The 17,218-nt window shown below is 38.6% G+C and overlaps 1 protein-coding gene across 2 annotated transcripts; it reads right to left on the minus strand.

The window, feature by feature from the left end:
• Positions 1-382: 382 nt before the first annotated feature.
• usp40 (ubiquitin specific peptidase 40) lies at positions 383-16,866 on the minus strand. 2 transcript variants are annotated; one of them, XM_052559219.1, is made up of 31 exons: positions 16,100-16,866; positions 15,238-15,305; positions 15,032-15,145; positions 14,471-14,635; positions 14,042-14,188; positions 13,418-13,561; positions 12,991-13,119; positions 12,760-12,888; positions 12,474-12,581; positions 11,664-11,979; positions 11,380-11,461; positions 11,128-11,299; positions 10,826-10,910; positions 10,221-10,291; positions 9,414-9,775; positions 8,446-8,605; positions 7,678-7,738; positions 7,378-7,431; positions 7,203-7,291; positions 7,021-7,107; positions 6,907-6,943; positions 6,752-6,816; positions 6,573-6,647; positions 6,378-6,486; positions 6,185-6,264; positions 4,108-4,226; positions 3,931-3,996; positions 3,619-3,829; positions 3,449-3,544; positions 3,125-3,219; positions 383-986 (listed from the first exon to the last, which is right to left on the minus strand). In XM_052559219.1, exons 1-31 carry the CDS (start codon positions 16,287-16,289, stop codon positions 872-874), a joined length of 3,801 nt encoding a protein of 1,266 aa, XP_052415179.1. In that variant the 5' UTR covers positions 16,290-16,866; the 3' UTR covers positions 383-871. The 2 variants fall into 2 exon arrangements, with proteins under 2 accessions (XP_052415179.1, XP_052415178.1); XM_052559218.1 differs by having other exon boundaries at positions 15,232-15,305; positions 16,100-16,861.
• Between the last annotated feature and the right edge of the window lie 352 nt (positions 16,867-17,218).

Here is a 17,218-nt window from a genome sequence, read left to right on the forward strand (position 1 = left end):
GTAAAGGTGGCAGAGAACTACTAACATAAGAAAATAGGTTTTTAATCTTATTTGACAATGACAGATATGGAAAGGTTAAAAAATAAAAATTCTGTCATCATTCACTCGCCTTCATTAGGAGAACAAAAAAATTACACACAATGAATATCCATATGACCAGTGATCATTAATCCAAGTTCTTGAAAGCTTTGTGAGAAAGAGACAAAAACATTAATATTTACTGATATTTCAGTGTTTTCACTTAGACCTGAAAATGATGCATCACATTCAGTCACTAAAAACACTGTACAATCAATGAGAAGTATTGATGACTCTTGTACTGGACGAACAGAAATATTATGACTGAACAACAGCCTAAAATACAGTCTGAGATCATATGGGGTTGAGTTTATAATCACAGAATTTTATTTTTGAGTGAATTAAAACATTATGAATGATAAAGAACTGCACATACAGTAATTAAAGATATCGGAATAAAACATCTTCCATACAGTATTGTGATGATTTTTGTAAAAAAAAAAAAAAAAAAATGCAGAAGTGAGGATAAATCCATTGGCATAGGCTGAAACTGATCTGGTCTTGTAGGGTACAAATATTTGCTCCAGGAATGAATTGCATATAAAAGGGCAAAGAAAATGTGCAAGATTCAAGAAATCTCAGTGACTGAAGATGATATTTCCACTTAAAATTAAATCATGGATCAGCATCCCGTGCCCAAAGAATCATATTTTTCACAGGCTGGGTTTCCTGGTTTTCGGTTTGGCTTCGTTGCTGTGACTCAGTGGGACAGTCTGTCCCATGGCACCTCAGCGGCCTTAATGAGGGTTTTGAGAACCAAATGGCAGCTCTAAAGTTCACAGGGTGGGGTGGGTTACCTGAACACCCCCACATTGATTGATAAGGCCACCTCTGGTTTCCGGTTTTTAGTTGGGCCCGACTTCTTGGACCCAATGTCTTTTGAATAGTCTCCAGTGGCAAGATGCCCCCTAGTGGACAACAAATCATGTACAAAAAATGTGGTTAGTAAGACTTTTAAATGTTTTTGAAAAAACAATCTTACGCTCACCAAGACTGCATTTATTTGATCAAAAGTACATACAAAAGTGTGTAACAAAAATACATATTACCAATTAAAATAACTGTTTTCTATTTTAATATATTTAAAAATGACTTGTTACGTGTGGTAAACCTCGTTCCCTGAAGGAGGAAACAGAGACGTCACGTCGGATGGCTGATGAACTGGGATATCGCTTAGATAGACCAATCTACTTCGAGTGTAAACTAAACAAGCCAAAGCACATTGGCATGCAATTACTGCATCCAGCTGCCGCTGATCACAGTGTGAGTATAAGTAGAAAGCAGGTGCACTGCATATTCAGCTTTTCGCTGAGGAGCTGAGCAGGTGACCCGGCCGCTCAGCGATGGTACAGGAGCTGTCGCGACGGGACGTGACGTCTCCTTCAGGGAATGAACTGAGACGTTCTCTTTCAGTCGGTCACTCTCGACGTCACATAGGATGACCGACGAATTGGGATCCCTAACAAAGGGCCACAGCGACCCCCATTTCAGTGTCCTTTGAAGGCCACCTGCTCCCCTATTTTCTGGTGCAGCCCAGGGCTCGGCACAAGAAGACCAGCTACCGCTACTATGGCACTACCTATTAAGACTGGATGATACTGGGAAAACATACCCCCTCTACTTGGAACAGGGAAGCTGTGGAAGTCACAGTCTCCTGAATGTGATTTTGGAAGCAATTACACACATATGAACAACCGTTAGGTGCATATGGAAGATTGGAGGTGTTTGTGACACTCTTAGAATTGGCAGATGTCTGCTGGGGAAACACGGACTCTGAGGCTATACAATGGGCTTTACACACATGGGAACCACTTAGATCTCTACATATGGAATCCAGCCCTCTACTGATTCTCGTGGATTCATCAAGTGAGGCCATGGTGCTGGACGCTCCACCACATCTGGCTGCCGAGGGGATAGTGGAGCTCAACAGGCTCTATAAATATCTGTCAGCGAGGCACCACAGGCCAGCGCCCAGGAGGATGCAACACTTCTAGTTGAGTGAGCTTGCAACCTGAACAGGCAGGGCACACCCTGTGCCTGATAAGCCAGGGTGATGGCATCCACTATCCAGTGGGCCATCCTCTGCTTGGAGAAGGTACTGCCCTTCTGGCGGCCTCCATGACAGACGAAGAGCTGGTTTGAGGTACTGAAGCTTTTATCCGTTCTCACCACAGGCTCACCACCTGATCCCTGGAGGGAGTAGTGGGAACCTTGGGCACATAGCTGGGCCAGGGCCTCAGGGTTAATTGGGAATAAGCCACCCGAACTTTAGGCACGAGTCGTTGGTCGAAAATGCATGCAGGTCCCCTACCCTCTTGATGGAGGCCAGTGCAAGCAGGAGCAGAGTCTTCATTGACAGAAACTTCAGTTTAACTGTCTGCAAAGGTTCAAATAGGCCCTGCTGTAGTGCTGTGAGCACTAGAGTCAGGTCCCAAGAGGGTATAGAGGGGGGCCGTGGAGGATTTAGCCTCCTTGACCCCTAAGTAACATGATGATCAGGTCATGCTTCCCCAATGTCTTCCTCCCCAGAAAAGTCTGGTCACCCGCCGATGCAGCTATCAGTGATCAGCAGCAGCTGGATGCAGTGATCACATGCCAATGTGCACTGGCTCATTTAGTTTACACTCAAAGTAGATTGGTCTAAGCAATATCCCAATTCGTCGGTCATCCGTCCTGTGAACGGAAAGCTGAATTTTCAGCTGTCTTCAGTGTCACATGATCCTTCAGAAATTATTCTAAAATGTATATGCATGAATTATTCAATATCATTACTTTTATCAATGTTGAAAATAGTTGTGCCATCTTTTGTGGAAAGCTTGATACTTTCAAAAAGTAGAACAGCATATTAGTGAAACATTATAAATGTCTTTATAAAATTAATTTAATGTATCCTAGATTAATAAATATACAAAATAAAAATGTATATATTACTGACAAAGACCAAATGTTGCAACATTTCTTTTTTACGACACATTTAATCAAATGAAATCAGCAAACACTGACAAACCTGTATCTGGTAATATTGGTAACAAAAAAAAGGATGCACCTTGTGTTGTGATTCGCTGCCTCCTGCCTGAGGCTCTGCTGACCAATCTCGTCTTCCAGAGTAGTGAATTCTTTATTATTGTCTATTAGCAGATTCTACACACATGCAAATACAAACAAAACCAAAAAAGTGAGTAAGGCATTGCTGAAACACCCAGCAATGTGGCAAATGTGATATTGCACTGTTAACTTTAAAGAAAATATTTTCTATAAGTAACTTAAAATAGCACAAAAGAGGGAGCAAACATAAACCAACAGCCGACTGGAATTTCAAACATAGTTCCTACAGCTTCCCAATAGTATTTAAACAGATTTTTTAATTTACCTTGACACCTATTGTATCTCCATCTTTCAGGTAGAAGGGAGCAGCTTGGAGACTCTCAGCTTTCCTCTTCTTCTTTTTTTTGGAGACCTGCTGAGTCTGGGATTATTCAGAAGTGATTATTCAAGTATACTCAACTCAACTGTATTCCCATTTTCACTCTCTTTACTCACCCAATTGGAAATGGGCATCCAGGTGTGTTTGTCAGGCAGGTGTTTAGCCAGGAGCAGGTTGTCAGGAGTGAGACCGTACCGGGATGCCAGAGCAGCGTATAGGCCCCTGGGGGTACCGTCCCGCCCTGCATCCCACAAAAACTCCTCAGAAGGATAATACGCCTTCTCTCCTGGCACCCCCATCTGAACCCTCAGCAATAAATCCTTCAGGCTGCACAGATAAAGAGAAAAGAATGATTGGTGTTTTTTTCGAACTGCAAAACAGTTTCGGTCAATCGCCTCATTATCTGTATTGCAGTCAGAGAGACTCACCCCAGGTTCTCCTCGTTCATCAGCCTCTGAACACACACCTCCACCCCATTCCCCAGCTTCAGCTTCCTACAGCAAAAGAAGTTCGACTTCAACCCAATATACAATGAAATGTTTCACATGCTTTTATCACCATCACAGCACCATTCATGAGCATTGAGGAAATCCAGAGCTATCAACCTGAGTGTCTGCTGGTTTCCTCTGAGTATCCTGGACAGTTTCTTGCCCTCTAGCAGCCATACACGCAGAAATGCAGGACTGGGCACACAAACATCCTGAAGTGCCGGCAGAGTCATCATCTACAAGAACACAAATGAGGCTTTTCTCAAGAGATGGTGGGTGCAGTGGTTATACTGATCTGATACAGCAGTAACAGATCAGTAAGCATACCATACTGTTCAAAAGTTTTGGGTTGGGTTTTGAAAGATGGTCACCAAGGTCATTTGTTTGAGCAAAAATCTGAAGCTGAATTTTTAGCATCATTACTACAGTCTTCAGTCACATGATCCTTCTGAAATGATTAAAATATGCCGATTTGTTGCTTTATTAATGTTGAAAACAGTTCCAAATTTCAAAAGAAACAGCATTTTTAGATAGAATTCCTTAAAAGTATTTTTTTTTCCAATATATAAATAAATCCCGCTGACCTCAAAACTTTGAATGGAAGTGTACAGTACTTCTTTTGTCACTAGTTTCTTTACCTTTTCTTTCAATTGTTTAATCATTAAATGAGTAATGGGTGATAAGTGTACTCATAAAGGTGAAGTGTGTATAATTTTTTGTGTTCAAATATTTTCTCTTATTCCAGTTTAATGTGTAGAGTGATGTCGATTAATTTTGATGAATCACATCCAAAATAAAAGTTTTTGTTTACATAATATTTGCATACATTTAAATGTATATATTTATATAATTTCTATTATATAAAAATATATTTAATATATAAACAAATATTTCGAATATATATACACATGCATAAATATACACAGTACACACATATACTATGTAAACAAAAACTTATTTTGGATGTGGTTAATCGCAATTAATTATTTGACAGCGCTAAATATGCAATTTGTACGCTGCCTTTCTGAGTAAACTAAGGGTCTGTTAGTGCTGAACCCTGCTCTGCACCAAACAAGCAGACCGAGACCGCTAAAAAGATGACTCTCGGTCCACTTCCAAATGAACTGTGGTGCGGTTCTGATGATATATGAATGCAACAAGGACCAAATATTTCTAAACGAACCAAAAACAGGAAGTAATTACAAGATGCAACATTATGAGACATGATTTGACGACACGGTGTAACCAAAATTTAATTATCTGAAGGCAAACGTGGAGCAACAATGAGGTAAAGTGCTTTTTATGAGCTCCTTGTGAGTTTGCAGGTGGTGAACATAAAATTATATCATGCACACGCAAGAATGAACGTGTGTGTTTGACAAAGTGGCGCTTTCCATTCGGTTATTGGGTGCTTTGATATCATACACCCACAGCGCTGCTTTAAGTCTAACACACCTTTTGTTTAGGGTGTTCGGTGAGTTCCATCACGATATATAAATCATTCAAGCTAATCAATCAGGTTGTGAAAGTATCACTATAACTAGCATAAAAATGCTAATGTGAATGCGAAGCGGACCAGGACCAAATGTATTATTTTCCTTTTTGGTCCAGACCAAATGAACAAAACGAACTGAACTACAAGTGTGAACACACCCTAAAAGTATAGGGAAATGAACCAAATAGAAAACATTTGGCCGCTTTTCTTGACACATATTGATATTAGAATAAACGTTTATTTTTACAAAAATAAAATAGAATACAAAACGTGTATATGTAGAAACTGTCCAACAGATTTAGCTATTTTTGCCCCAAAAAAAATAGAGATACATTTGAATCCAGGATTAATCTGACCAATTATCAAAGAAATTAAACTCAGTAAATAAACACAATATAGATAGATTTAAATAAAAGACTGTTCCTGTGCAAACACTGTAACCTTTGTACACTTTGATGCCGTTGTTTGTATATTTTGTGTCATCTAGTGTTACAGTATAAACATACACAGTGGTCATTATCAAAACCAAATTATCACACAAAATCAGGACCTGTGACAGGTATTTGTATATATTCTGTTTGGAAGGGCTGGTAGGATTATGTGGGGAAGGTGTTGGGAAACATTACTGCAATTACACATTTCATCTTTAAGTCATGATTATCTTTTGAATCATTAATGCTGCGATGAGTGATTGCCAACCTGAGTCTTGAGATCATCAAGGGAAGCCTCCTCTGATATCTCCACATGACCAATGAATCTCATCTCTGATCCAGACCCCTCTGAAACACACATAGAAACAAGCACAAACCAGAGATATCACCCAAGCAGTCATCATCAGGTAGAAACAACATGAATCTCACTTGGATTTTAGAAAATGTTCTAGAAGTCGAACCTGTGGTGAGTCCCTCGATGCTCAGGGACTCTGCTGTGTGGTTCAGCTCTGGAACACTGGAGCTGTCAATCGCGTCTATGTACAGCTTCACAGACAGTTTGAGGTAACCCTGAAATTAAGATTAGATGATAGAAAGCTGTATGAAAAGTTTTATTTCCTTCCTACGTAAGAAATCATCCAAAACTGAAAACGCACCTTTGGAGGCAGACGCCCCTCCACCAGCACCAGTGTGTCCCCATGCATGACCTTTGCTTCTTTCAGAGATGCATGCTGGGAGATGAGAGCAAACAGGAGTCAAATATTTGAAATCAAAGCAAACTGAGAAAGAGATTAGTGGATTGGTATGAATTTATAGAGATTATTATTTAAAATACCTCATCCATAAGTGGCTCTCCAATTTCCTCACACCAGTCCACTCTTCTTAAGTGCCATGACTCACCTAGAATGAGAAACAGGTTTCATTAACAAAGCTGAGAAAGCTAGACAAGTTAAATGTGCTGTTATAAACCAAACATTTGACCGATTTTACCGTCAAGTTTGGCCATCTGCAACATTTCCTTAAGGCACTGGAAAAAGGGGAACCAGAATTTTTAAACACTTTTTTTAAGAACAGCTTAAATTTAATACAAAATCCAGAGGTTACCTCTTTGACTGTTAGAGACTCCTCTACAATAATCTCTAGCTCCTGACCAACTGAGGGCGCTAGACCAACACTGAAGTACAAGAACAACTGCATAGAAAAAATATATCTTCTTATTACAGAAAAGTTGTGATATGCATTCTGCATTACATTCACACATGCGCAAATTGTATGGACGGACGCACCTGTGTTTCTGTTGGCACTGGTCCAGGACACAAGTAGAGTGAAGTCATCAACCTGATCCCTGCATCCCGAACACTCAAATGCTCATGCACTAGAACACACAGAAAGCCGTTTAGCATGTAAACCTTTAGAGGGATCACATTAGCAAGGGTGCATATGACTGTTTTGAGAAGGTACCTGGTGGTAAAAGCTTTCCAGTTCTATCCATTTGCCTCAGACAACATTCAACACCTAAACAGAATAAAAAAGAAAATATGAGATTGATCTGAACACAAGGAAGACAAAAGCTCTTCCCTGATGCACATGCACTCATTTATGCTCCTCAGTTTTAAAAATATCATGAAACTGAAAAGCTTTTTTTCTAGGCAATGCTGAAACAGAGAAAGTCTATGAGAAGTACTATTGAGCATTTCCTTGTTAATGAGCATTATTGTCTATTACTAGATATTATTGAGTATTATTATGTAGTGTTATTACCACTGAGCTCATCCTGTAAGCGAAGTTCCTCAAGAGCTTTTTCCTTCACCTCCGCCAGCAGCTGCAAGAGTCACAGCAAATCAAGACACCTGTACTACAATCTGAAACTGTGTACAACACCGTACTACTGTCAACTAAAATAAAGTACTAAACGGACAAAACTGAAATAAAATAAATATAAGATGTACTAAAATTACTATAAGTGAAGCTGATAAACCAAGACTAAATATAAAAGCAAAAACTAATAAAAATGACAAATTATTAAACCTGAAACTATTAAAATGAATTCTTTCAAAAGGATTATTATATTATAATTACCGTATTTTCCGTACTATAAGTCGCACTTTTTTTCATAGTTTGGCTGGTCCTGCGACTTATAGTCAGGTGCGACTTATTTATCAAAATTAATTTGACAAGAACCAAGAGACATGAACCAAGAGAAAACATTACCATCTCCAGCCGCGAGAGGGCGCTCTATGCTGCTCAGTGCTCCTGTAGTATACACTGAAAACAGAGAGCGCCCTCTCGTGGCTGTAGATGGTAATGTTTTCTCTTGGTTCTAAATAAATGCGATTTATAGTCCAGTGCAACTTATATATGTTTTTTTCCTCATCATGACGTATTTTTGGACTGATGCGACTTATACTCAGGTGCGACTTATAGTCCGAATAATACGGTACTACAAAATTACTAATGATTATAATAGAATGTAAATAATTCAAAAACAACAGTGTGTGTCTGTTTGTACATGCATGCTTTAATTCTTACCATGTTCCCTGAGGCTGAGACTTTACTCCTTTTCTTCCCCTGCTCCTCCTCCTCCTCCTCTTCCTCCTTCGTTGCACTCTGTGGGCAAAACTCCACCTGCAGCCAGCGGCAGTCTGAGGGCGTTGTCACAGTAACCATGTCACCGCTGAGGCTGAAGATACTGTGGAAAATCATGGTTTTTCCTTATTATATCAATGTATACAGTACGTATTTTATTCTCCAGTATCGGTGTTGTTACTTTTAAAAGTCATCACAGTATTGCATTAATATCTCATCACAATATCAAGACAATGTGATAACTTTTATGAATGTAATTACATAAGACAAGTTAAGCCATTTTTAAACAGACACTGATGTCAAAATATGTAAATTGTATTGAGAATAATAATAATAATAATAAAACCACAATAGAATTTTTTTGTTGTTGTTGTTCTTTATTTTATTACTGACTGTTTACATTCAGTTAAATGATTATTTCAATGAAAATTATTGTTCAGTTTCGTTAATTTTCCAAACATTTTAATTTTTGTTCATTTTTGGGTGAACTAAACCTTTAAACTTAAAAAAAAGAAAAAACTCTCGTGTATGCACATACAACAATAAGTGGAAGCTAGAGATTAGGGTTTATAAAGTTTTAAATACGGATATTTATCTTATAGAAATGCATCAATTCACTACAGAAGGCCCTTATTAACCCCCCGGAGCCACATGGATCACTATGATGGATGGACACACTTTTTTGGGCTTCAAAATCTTTACCCTCATTCACTGCCATTATAAAGCTTGGAAGAGCCAGGACATTTTGGCACTGGAAAGAATAAAGTCACATGGCTTGAGGCTGATTATATCATTGGGTAGTATTCATTTTTTTGGTGAACTATCCCTTCAAATAGATAAAAGAAGTGTGTTTAATAGAAACTTTTGCCGTGTTAAATAATGGTATCGAGTCATGAAACTGCTGCTTTTACCTGCTGTCTATTTCCTCTGGCTGCAGTAGCAGTAGAGCGTCCCCGTCCTTCAGAGACAGCTCTCTCAGTGTCCTCTGCATGTCTTGAGGAGGGAAAACCCTCCACCCACTCGCCCCGCCCCCAGTGGCCCCTGGACGGCTCTGCTCCTGGCACAGTAAGGCCTCTTGAGGTCCTAAAGCCTCGAGCACTGTACTCAGAGTGGCCCCACCAGCAAAGCCCTTCATGGAACGCACCAGACCGGATCCATCAGTGTCTTCGACCCCTGACCCATCCTCACATCCCAGCTCCTCCAAAGAGGGACGCAACACAGTGAGCAAAACAGGCTCCCATTCGAGGCCAGTTTTCACTGCCACACCACTGACCTGAAAGAAAGGGGAGTAAACATATATTCAGGTTTAACTAATTTAAATTGGAATCCACATATATCTTTTTTCCACCAACGATATGCCGATTTCAAAGCTGGCGCCTTATCTAGCTCGTTACATACAAAGAAGCAATGAAAGTATTAAGCCAGAAATACTGACTTCACCGTTATGCTCCGAAAAAAGATGCTAAATCAAACGACTTTGGATGTCTGTATGTTCTCAAAACTAGGAGTAAGATTTATAAACCAAGATCGTGAGGAACTGTGTTTATTTGTGGGCAAGTTACGTAGTATCACAGTCAGTTACATCAGCATCCAACTTATGGCCAGTTACGAGAGAGGTTCACAGATGCTTCAAATGAGCACAAGCAGAGCACCGACTCAAACTCTTTGATAGAAAAGATATATTATAAATTTTATTCAAAGATGAAGTAGGTGCCCACCTCTCTTCCATTCCACACAAAGAGATCAGAGCCATTAGACACACCAGCACTATACAGGGAGATCTGGTCATCTGAAACAACACGAGAGACATAAATAACCATCCAGAATCAATAATTGTACATTACTGCTGAAAAGTTTGGCATCAGTAAGATTTTATAATGTTTTTTTTTTTTTTTTTAATAAAAGTCTCTTATGTTTGCCAAGGTATTTTAATCTAAATGTTTTCTATTTGAATATATTTTAAAATTGAATTTATTTTAGTTATGGCAAAGTTGACTTTCCATCAGCCATTTCTAGAACAGCATTTATTTGAAGTAGATATGATATGATATGATAAGATATAATACATGACAATTATATGATGAGATATGATATGAGAGGTGATATGATATATGACAAATGATAACTGATATATTATATGATATATGTTATGACACAATCTCCTTTGGTCAATTTAATGTCTCTGCTGAATACATTTTAATGTCTTTGAAATAATACTAATAATTAAAAAAAAAAAAAAATCTCACTGACCCCGAACATTTGAGTCAAGGGTGTCTAAGAGGGCTTTACAAAAAGTGCACCAGTATAAATGGTGTGTTTTCACCTGTCAATGTGTCATACAAATGTAACCCAGCTGGCACGTTCTTAGCCAATGTCAATGCCATGTCTCCTTCCCAAAGATCTTGCATCTATGAAACCAAGGTCAAAAGGTCAGAGAAAACGCAACATATTCTGTCAGAACTAAACTAAATCATCACCATTAAAACTGTTTTTGCTCATGTAGCCAAAAAAGACCATCCACTATCACTGAAAATAAATGCCATTAGGTCGTACTGTTACTGAGAAACTGCAGTATGTGTGAGCACAGCTAAGGAAAGAGGAATAGAAATAGATTAGTGATGTCACCTGGTAGATGGCCAATCGCAGGTCTCCCACAGTCTTTCGGCGGTCAAAGGTGACTGTGATGATGGAGTCTTCATCTGGAGATATGGGGTGCAGGGCTCCATTTTGGTAGTGGTAATGAGGGGCCAGATGCAGCCGCACTTCAACACTGTTGCTGCTGGCATCAAACTCAGCTCTACAAGAGATAGATGGTTTAAACATTGCATGAAACACCCAATGCTGAGCGTGTGAGTGCTTGAGTGTATATAAAGCTACCTTCTCTGCTGAAGTCTTGCATTCATCTCTTGTACCATCTCCACCAGGTGAGGAGGCACTTTGTACGCAGGGTTTCCTATGGCTGTTTAAAAAGATACATAAATATTATGAATAATCACGTTTCAGTATTTAAATGGATTTGCACCACATGTGCACACAAAGAGTCGAAGCACTAAAAGTTACACAAAGCACATTAGCTTTTGTTTCACATGTGGTAAAAAATGCCTATCGACAGGTGTGACAAAGAGTTAAAGCTGGACCCTGTGCACATACACACAACATACCTTCTGGAGGTCTTTTCATGGTTGTCTTCCTGTAAAAGAGCATGTAGGCACTCTCTTTTCCCTGAAACTGCTTCTCTATGTCCTTCTCTGAAATGGCAGTCACAGTGGAGTCATTCAGGTCAAACCAATGACATCCATCAGGGCCTTCAGTGTCTCCTGCTGTTTGCAGCTCGGTGTTGTCTGGGCTGTTATTGGCTGAAGCTGAACTGCCTGGCTCTGTTGGACTGGGTTCTGTTGTTGCAGGACCAGCAGCTTTCAGAGCTACACGGGTTCCATTGGAGACCAGCAGAAACACTTCAGGGTGGTTCTGAAGAAACTGAAGAATTACAAAACGGTCAGCACGAATACTTTCCTTCAATTACACTATTCTAGCATTTCAACTATAAAAGTAAAATTATATACTGCAGCACTGCTAATATTATTGATAATATTTTTCAACTATAAAAGTAAAATGATATACTGCAGCACTGCTAATATTATTGATAATATTAGTATCATTTACTTATATACTCTAGTAATTGTAATATTTTAAGGCACTGTGGATCAATTTTAGGATTTAGGATCAGTTTTAAATGTTAAACAAGGCTTCATTTATTTAATCAAAAATACAGTAATATATGAAAAGACAGATTTAAAAAAAAATCACTGCTACTTTTGATCAATTTAATGCATTCTTGCTGAATAAAGTTTACAAATATATATATATATATATATTTTTTTTTTTTTATAAATAACCTCCTTGGCCCCAAACTTTAGAACATCTATTACTGTATCTGTGTGATGAAAAGTACACAAATTTAGAAACCCAACCTTGCTGATGGTGCCATACTGTTTTTTATATTTTTTGCTCCACGGCATGCCTGTTTTATTCATCAGTTTTTGGCCCAGCTGGTCTACAAGAACAGATTTGGACTCCTCCTGACAAAAAAAAAAAAAAAAGTGAAAAATCAGCGTATGAATTTTATGCCAGCAAAATGTAAGAAATAATAATTACAGTTGTCTTGCCTTTCAAAACATAGAATATGCTCATAATTTCAAGTGTTAATAATATTTAAAACATCCACTAGCTGTAGAGATTTATAGTGTAATGGCATACCTGAGCCAGAACATCAGTGAGAACAGAAAGGGGATCCTCGGTGTCAACAGAATTTTCACTCTCTTTCTTTTTTTCACCAACTTTGTCCTCTTGTCTCTGGGTTCTCACCTTCACTTTTACCTCTTCCTCCTGAAAAAAAAAACAAAAAACAAAAAAACTTGTCACTTTTGGATTGGACTGGTTAATATCATACCATACACAGAGACTGCAATAAAATAACAAAAGACTGACCGGTGCCTCCCAGTGGCCGAGCTGATCGATGTCTTTGATGTAGACATGATAATGACCTCCATAACAACCTCCTTTATGTATGATGACGGAGAAGAGCTCGTATGAATACTCTGAGTCGGGCCAATTGTTCTGTTGGAAACACAGCATCTGTTAATACCTTGCTTTGAAACTGAGCTGATGTGGTCATTATAGCTCTCCATCTAGAGCTGTGCTTCTAGTTTACTAGTGATGAAAGAGTTCGAAGTCTCTGCTTGAAATAATCTAACAGCTGCTAACAGGATAGTTACTCTGAGCTTGCAGTGCACTTTACAATACATGACCAGATATCATGCACTGTTCAGTGCAGAATCTCCACCAATAACACAGACTTCTCTTACTTGGCTGGAGAGCTTGGAAAATGTATGTGTGTGTGACTGGGCTCTGGTACCTGCTCACAAAATGGTCTGAGGTTGAATATAAGAGGAAAAACGTAGCTCCCGGTCTCTTTGTAGCGCTCACACTTGGCAAAGTCAAAGTTGAACCTCAACAAAGAAATGGTCAGGAATGGTGGAAGTTGTCTCAGTTTAGCAGACTGCAACATAAGACAAAATTAAGGAGGTTTATATTCATCTGAATGTGTATCTAGAATAATTATTTAGTGCCATTCACGTTAATATGGATCATATTACATGTGGAATCAAATTAAAATTTTCTTGACCTATAAAATTATGTAGAATACATATAAAAACTGCATCATGGATTTCATAAAAATATTAAGCACAACTGTTTTCATCTGTGATCAAACAAAATGTCAAAATCCAAATCAGCATATTGGAATAAATTACATATTAAAGCATAGAAAACTGTTATTTTAAATTGTATCAATAATTCACAATGTTACTGTTTTACATAAAAGACAACTCAAAAACAGGAAAAAAATCTTACTGACCATAATCTTCTAAACAGTATTATGACTAATTTTGCAAAAATTCTCCATTGTGTAAAGCCTCGAAGGACAAATGAACACTTTTACCTCAGATAAAAAGAGTCTGAGTTCTGCGATGTGACTGACCTTAGCGGCCCGAACCAGCTGCTCACATCTGCTGCAGCGGTACAGGTTATTACCCTCGAACATCTCCTCCTCCACAAACATGTTCCACAGCGCCTCCTCTAGCCCACTCACACCACGCACTGACACAGTCAGGTCCAGAAAGTCCTCCTGAGACAACAGAAATAAAAGCATTCATTAAATCTATTGAAAGTAACATAATAAATGTCTTTACTATCACTTTTGGTCACATTATTGTGTCCTTTGCTTATAAAATTATTAATTTCTTTTAAAAAAATAAACAAGGAAATAAACAAAGACCCCAAATTTTTGAACAGTGTATCATAAATAATAAATATGCTCTGTTTTTGTGCTGGTTATATTTGTCACAGTTGGACTGCTGGAAGCAAAAATAAGTATTGGTAAAAACAAGGGCACATTCTTCTTTCTGACCTGTCTCTCGCTGATGTTGCCACACTCCTTGCAGGTGATCTGGTTGACAAGCGTCCCATGGTACAGCCGGTGTATGAGACTGCTGCCTGAAGTGCCTACTAAAGAGCTCTCCAGAGCACTGAACAGGATCCGGTTCAGCTCCTGCACATCCTGCTGACCCATCTCCTAAAGACGAAATCAAAACATAAGACCAAAGATTTGAACGAGCTGTGTGATCGTCCGACTCGAACTTTAACCAGACACTGTTTGATTTGCGAGCCACTGTCTGGTCTACAAGCACACATTTTGACTTCTCAAACCAGAGTAAAGCACTCATTCCTATTTCATATATGAAGGAGGAAAGGGGAATTTCTCAAAGGTGTAGTTTCAATGAACAGCTGCTGATTTTGCCTTGAGTAAGATCATTCAGTTACATCATAGATGCTATTACCCAGTGACCCATGCGACCCCAGGGGAACCATTTAACCCCAGATTACAAAGGCACTATCTTTGCAATCGCTCACCATTAGATGAAAAGTACCTGCTAAATGGACAGTAAGTATAGATCACAAGTCTTTGTACCTCATTGTTCGTCCAGCCAAAACTGTCGGTCAGGTCTGTCGTGGAGGCGGTTTGTTCATCCACCAGCAGCAGATGAGAAAACAGTCTCTGAAGCTCCAGAGGAATCACACGGACCTGAGATCATACAGAACCATAAACATCTATTCATCTGGTCTGTATAAAAACAAACTTAGAAAGCCTTTTATTCATCTCCCACTTACACACACCTTTGCCTCTGGTTTGTCCTTGTCAGCCAGACATCCTAATTCATCCGGCCCGAGACAGAACAGCTCCTCTGTAAGAAAAAACAAATGATGTCATAACACCATAAAAATTAATTCACCCCAAAAAGAAAATTATGTCCTATATGGGTTTGTTTTCTTTTATTCTTGGTCACTCCATCAATATAACTTGGGCTATCAAGCTTCAAACTTACAGTAAAGTAATTAGAAAAGAATAAGTGATTCATATGACCCTTCAAGTCTTCTGAATTTATCAACATCTTTGTTGGACAAACAAGTCAGAATTGTCATTCAGGGTTAATCTTAGCAGCTAACAGAAAGTTGAAACTGATTCCTGAACAAATCATCAGTTTGGAATCAATACATGAAGTATCGAGCCCAAACATAACCTTTTACAAGACAACTGCAAATGTTATCATGAAAGTGTAATCTACAAATGACTTAATATCATTTAATATAACATTTATCTGGAAAGTGTGTTCTTTCAACAGTTTGTAGTCTGTTTTGTGCGTTTCTGGCCCATGAACGTTACGAATTTTTCAATTTCATTAAAATTGATACTCGAGACCTGTTAACCATTTTAGACATGGGTTCATGCGTTCAGCAAAAAAACGAACCATCGAGATTGATATATGACATAACGAAGCGTCGCGTAGTAAAGTCACGAGACTTCTCTAGCTCCGACACAAAAGATTCATAAACGTTCGAAGCTTTATTATGAATTCTATAAATTAGAAAGGCCAGAATTCTACTGAGAACTAAGTAAATAATGACAAAACGTTCATTTTAGACAAACTAATTATTTAAACGGTAATGAAAAATGTGATTTATTGTCAGCCCGTCTTACCCCTAAACTCTGGTGTGAACAGCAAAGTCTGGATCAGGGAGTTGAGGTAACAGGTGCCACCCTGATTCTTGATCCCGCAGAGTTTGATTTTCCCTCTGGGTGGTGGAGGCTCACACTCTCTCCCCTTCACACCTTTGCCAGATGTAGAGGAAAAGCTATCCCCGTCCTCCTCAAAAAGATCTCCAAACATGACCACGGTTGCCTTGTAAAGCTTAGTATTGGTACGTGAAACCTCCTGATCTTTAGTGAACCGAGTTTCGTTTACTGTGAAAGGAATGCGTTTCACCTATTGCTATCTCATCTTGGTCTTCCCCAGCTCCCTATTAACAATCAATGGGCTCACTCTGGAATACGATGATTTTACAGGACTAAACATCGCTTTTCTAAACCAAAATTAGAACTGAATGCTCTTTTTGCCCGTTTAAGCGTCGTGAAGTTCCTCTGGATGAATCAAATATGTCGTGAGTAAATCTCAGTCCTTAAAACGCAACGTGGAAACCCGAGAGGTGACTGCACTGCTTCCATATTTCACCATTGAGAAAAAAGACAACGAGTTTTTTCGTTGACACCCGCTGTAGAAGTTTCGTTTTATTAGACCGCTAACGTAATCGGTAAATCATCTTTTTAAATTCGACTGTTTCATTCGAATCGACCAGTTTGTTAGAAGTGATAATGGAAGAATTGAAATCCGAGTAGAAAACCATTATTGTTTTTAGGACGCAGCCATGTTTGCTTGATGACACGTCAAGCCGCTATGCATTGTGGTACCTGTAGTTCTCCATGGTAACGGCCCTCCTTTGTGCAAGTAAACTTGTTTAGTTTAGAAGAACTACATATTTCCTTCAACTGGCTGTAGCTTGGCTTCATGGGTTCTGTAGTTTAAAGATTACATATTTATATAATAATCTGTTGTTAGAAACAAACGGCCTATACAAAATTAACGTATCACACATAAATGTTAAATCTTGAAACACTGATAAACCAGCAATAAAGTAAGATCAGTTTATTGTAGTGCAAAGAACAGGAGGTAAAATATTTTTTTTACACATAAATAATATTATTTAGTACATTATTTTACATTATTGATATAATATTAATTAAACATTGTATGCACGTTCC

The sequence above is a fragment of the Carassius gibelio genome, chromosome B6, assembly GCF_023724105.1.
Source record: "Carassius gibelio isolate Cgi1373 ecotype wild population from Czech Republic chromosome B6, carGib1.2-hapl.c, whole genome shotgun sequence".
Lineage (NCBI taxonomy): Eukaryota > Metazoa > Chordata > Actinopteri > Cypriniformes > Cyprinidae > Carassius > Carassius gibelio.

Coding starts and splice junctions, on each gene's coding strand:
- usp40 (XM_052559218.1), bottom strand. CDS start 16,289: ATGTTTGGAGATCTTTTTGAGGAGGACGGGGATAGCTTTTCCTCTACA. Junction 7,108..7,202: donor CAGTGCCAACAGAAACACAG/GTGCGTCCGTCC, acceptor TTTTCTATGCAG/TTGTTCTTGTACTTCAGTGT. Junction 6,265..6,377: donor CATCGAGGGACTCACCACAG/GTTCGACTTCTA, acceptor TGTGTGTTTCAG/AGGGGTCTGGATCAGAGATG.